The sequence below is a fragment of the Austrofundulus limnaeus genome, unplaced genomic scaffold (genome assembly GCF_001266775.1).
Source record: "Austrofundulus limnaeus strain Quisiro unplaced genomic scaffold, Austrofundulus_limnaeus-1.0 Scaffold1286, whole genome shotgun sequence".
In the NCBI taxonomy this organism is placed as follows: domain Eukaryota; kingdom Metazoa; phylum Chordata; class Actinopteri; order Cyprinodontiformes; family Rivulidae; genus Austrofundulus; species Austrofundulus limnaeus.
This window is the reverse complement of record NW_013953688.1, coordinates 74,239-77,259: the sequence shown is the minus strand read 5'-3', so window position 1 is coordinate 77,259 and position 3,021 is coordinate 74,239. Positions and strand designations below refer to the sequence as shown.

Here is a 3,021-nt window from a genome sequence, read left to right as displayed (position 1 = left end):
TACGATAATTATCGTACACCTGGCAACACTGAACAGTAGCCTTAGACATACTTCAGGGAGAAGACAACTGTTTCCACGGCACACTCCTACCCACACTGGAGACATTGATGTTGAAGACCCTGGACCTGAAGAGTGGTCTGCAAATACTCGTTGACCTTCCAGAGGCAATTGTTACAGTAAGAACTAATATTTATTTTTAAATACATTTAATACATTCATACATAATGAAAAGATACAGTGTGTGTGTGTGTGTGTGTGTGTGTGTGTGTGTGTGTGTGTGTGTGGATAGTCAGTATAATATTTACTTTGTATATCATTGCAGGCAATCAAAACAAGATTTGCAGAGGTGCTGGAAAGTGAGAATGCCGTCTTAGCTGCTGTGACTCTGCCCAGGTTTAAACTACGTTGGCTGCGGACACAGGACAGGAAGGACAAGGCCAAGGCAAGTCTGCTAGCAGAGTGCCGGAAAAGTGCTCAAAATGAAGACCAGCAAACAGGTACTGCCATCACACCAGCATGCACTGAGTCCGCCATGGAGGATGAGTTCTTCTCCTTTGAGGATGAGGAWGACACCTCTGCTACTGCTGAAAGCCAAGTTGCTGATTATTTCAAATCAGGAGCACAAGGGATGGAYAGTCTTAATGGATTTCCACTTGTAAAGAAARTTTCACTCAAATACAATGCAGCCACTCCATCTAGTGCCCCTGTGGAAAGACTGTTTARCTTAGGGAAGCTTGTCTTCACTCCAAAGAGGAACAGACTTTCTGACCAGAAGTTTGAAAGGCTTCTACTTCTAAGATACAATCACTGGTTTTAAGGGGTAAGATGGTCAGCAGATGACTGGGTTGACTGAGTGGATAAATGAATCCATCTATGCGTGGATAGTTTAGTAGCTAATGTTGGATTTGTTCAGATAATTCAGATTTTCAGTACTGTTTTAAAAGTACTTCATATWGTTAAAATGGTTCTTTTGTTTTTAAGAAAATACTTGAAGAACCAGTTGTGTGAGGGTTTGATTTGATTTTACACTACAGAGTTAAAGCACTTATTTTTAACTGTTTTCTTTTATTTTTAAGAAAATACTTGAACAGTACAGTGTGTACATAAAGCTAAAAATACAATTGTTATATTATTTTGTTAAACTTTGTAATGAAGAAAATACTTGAAGTACAGTATGTCAACCAGTTATGTTCTGTTGAGGTGCAGTAAGTATTAMAAGTTTTGTGTTAAGTACCTGTCTTTGCAATTCTACTTTAAATTCGTAGACATATCTAAACATAAATCCAAACAAACAATAGTTACTTTCCCTGKTAACTAATTACTTTGATAGGGGAGGAATTCAGTTACTAACTCAGTTACTTTTTGGGAGAAGTAACTAGTAACTATAACTAATTACTTTTTAAAAGTAACATTCCCAACACTGGACATAACTGAGCTTTATTTCCAGTTTGGCCTGAAATACAAAGCTGCGTTGCTTGCTCTCCGATCGGTGCAGCTTGGTGACAGTCTCAGAGCCTTTCCACCCATGGTTCTCAGTCGTTTATGGTTTCCCTGACATTGGGGTAATTTTGCTAAAGCTATCCAGCTGAAAATAAATAAAATCCAGATTAAACATTTAGGAGGTCTACCGCTTAGGTTGGAAGGCACTTATCAATTTACCTGATAAAATGAATTTAGGCGCAGTGATGCTTTGGAGCGCGTCTGTGAGGCGCAGCTGAACAGTGGCGCAGCGCGAGTGCGATGTTGGATTTCCTCTTGCTACAGCTTGTGGGATTTGGAAATAAAATCTTGCTGACTTCTCACTTTGACTGGAGAAATGTTTTCTGATTTTAAAACTTTGGCTGAAGTGGCGCTTGTTATTCCAATAGTGTCGCAGCAGAGCGCGGTTCAGAACCACTGGCGCTGCAGATGTAAACTCACTGTTGGTAACTTGAGATTTTCCTTCGAATTTTTTTTATTATTAGACTTTTTATTGCATAGATCAAATCCACGTTCTGTTTATGTTTATATTTAACAACATTTTAACACTGTGGCAGCGGCGCATTGTGATTAACAGCTGACTGCATCTCTGCCTTCATGTTTTTCCCTCTTCTCTCGTCTTTCTGCAAAGGAGCTAGAGACAAAAATAAGGAGGCATAATGTTGCAAACTGCAGCCGCTAAATAGCTAGAGCTAATAGCTTTGTCTTTTTATTTTAATTTTTGTAAGGTAGGTCTAACTGAGTCAAAAGCAGGAGTGTGTGTGCGTCACATTGTGCGCATTGGGCCTAGTATGGGACAGATGCGCTGTTTTTCAGCACCATGCGCTCAGGTGTCCTGTAGTGTGAGGTGCACTGATGCATCTGAGGCAGAACTGCAAAACCAACATGACAATAGCCACATGTGAATGTTTAGTCATTATCATTTAAAAAAGAATTTGACGGGTAAAAATTTGATCATGACATTGTCAGTCAAAATGACAGACAAAAAGTCTAGAGCAACCTCTGGCTGAAACATGTTTTAAAACTTTAACCAATATGATCTGGATTTTTTTTATTTTCATATTACAAAGGGGCCCTGCAACAGGGGTGAGTCCACTCTGCCCCTGACCCTCTTCTGTTGTAAAGGAAAGAGAAACGCAGCTTTGTATTTCAGACCAAGCTGGAAATAAAGCTCAATTATGTCACGCATTTCCATTTCAGGACACACAAAGCTTGTCCAAAATGAGCTGGAAGATCCTGTGAGGTATTCCGTGCGCACCAGTTACTAAATCGTGCGCACAAGATACTAAGTGGTGCACACAATTTAGTAACTGGTGGAAACGAGATAGTTTTTTTTTTGTTTGTTTTTCTTTTCGATTCCATGTCCCTTAAAGGAGACATATCATGCTAAATGCACTTTTTTTGCMTTTATAAACTATTTTTTGTGCAGTTATAGTGTCTAGGAGTGTAGAAAACATTATTTTATTCTGTTCTGTTACTGCAAAGATATTTTTATATACAGTGGTTTGCAAAAGTATTCATACCCCTTGAACTTTTCCATAT

The 3,021-nt window shown here is 39.0% G+C and overlaps 1 protein-coding gene across 1 annotated transcript in view; it reads left to right on the top strand.

Annotated features, from left to right (window-relative positions):
• The window catches only part of LOC106534853 (uncharacterized), a gene marked incomplete at its 5' end in the record, with an annotated part of 2,359 nt that extends 1,271 nt beyond the window's left edge, over positions 1-1,088 (top strand). The window contains 1 exon segment of the mRNA XM_014031622.1: positions 323-1,088. Within this exon segment, the coding sequence (XP_013887076.1) occupies positions 323-817 (495 nt within the window). The 3' untranslated portion in view covers positions 818-1,088.
• Positions 1,089-3,021: the final 1,933 nt, after the last annotated feature.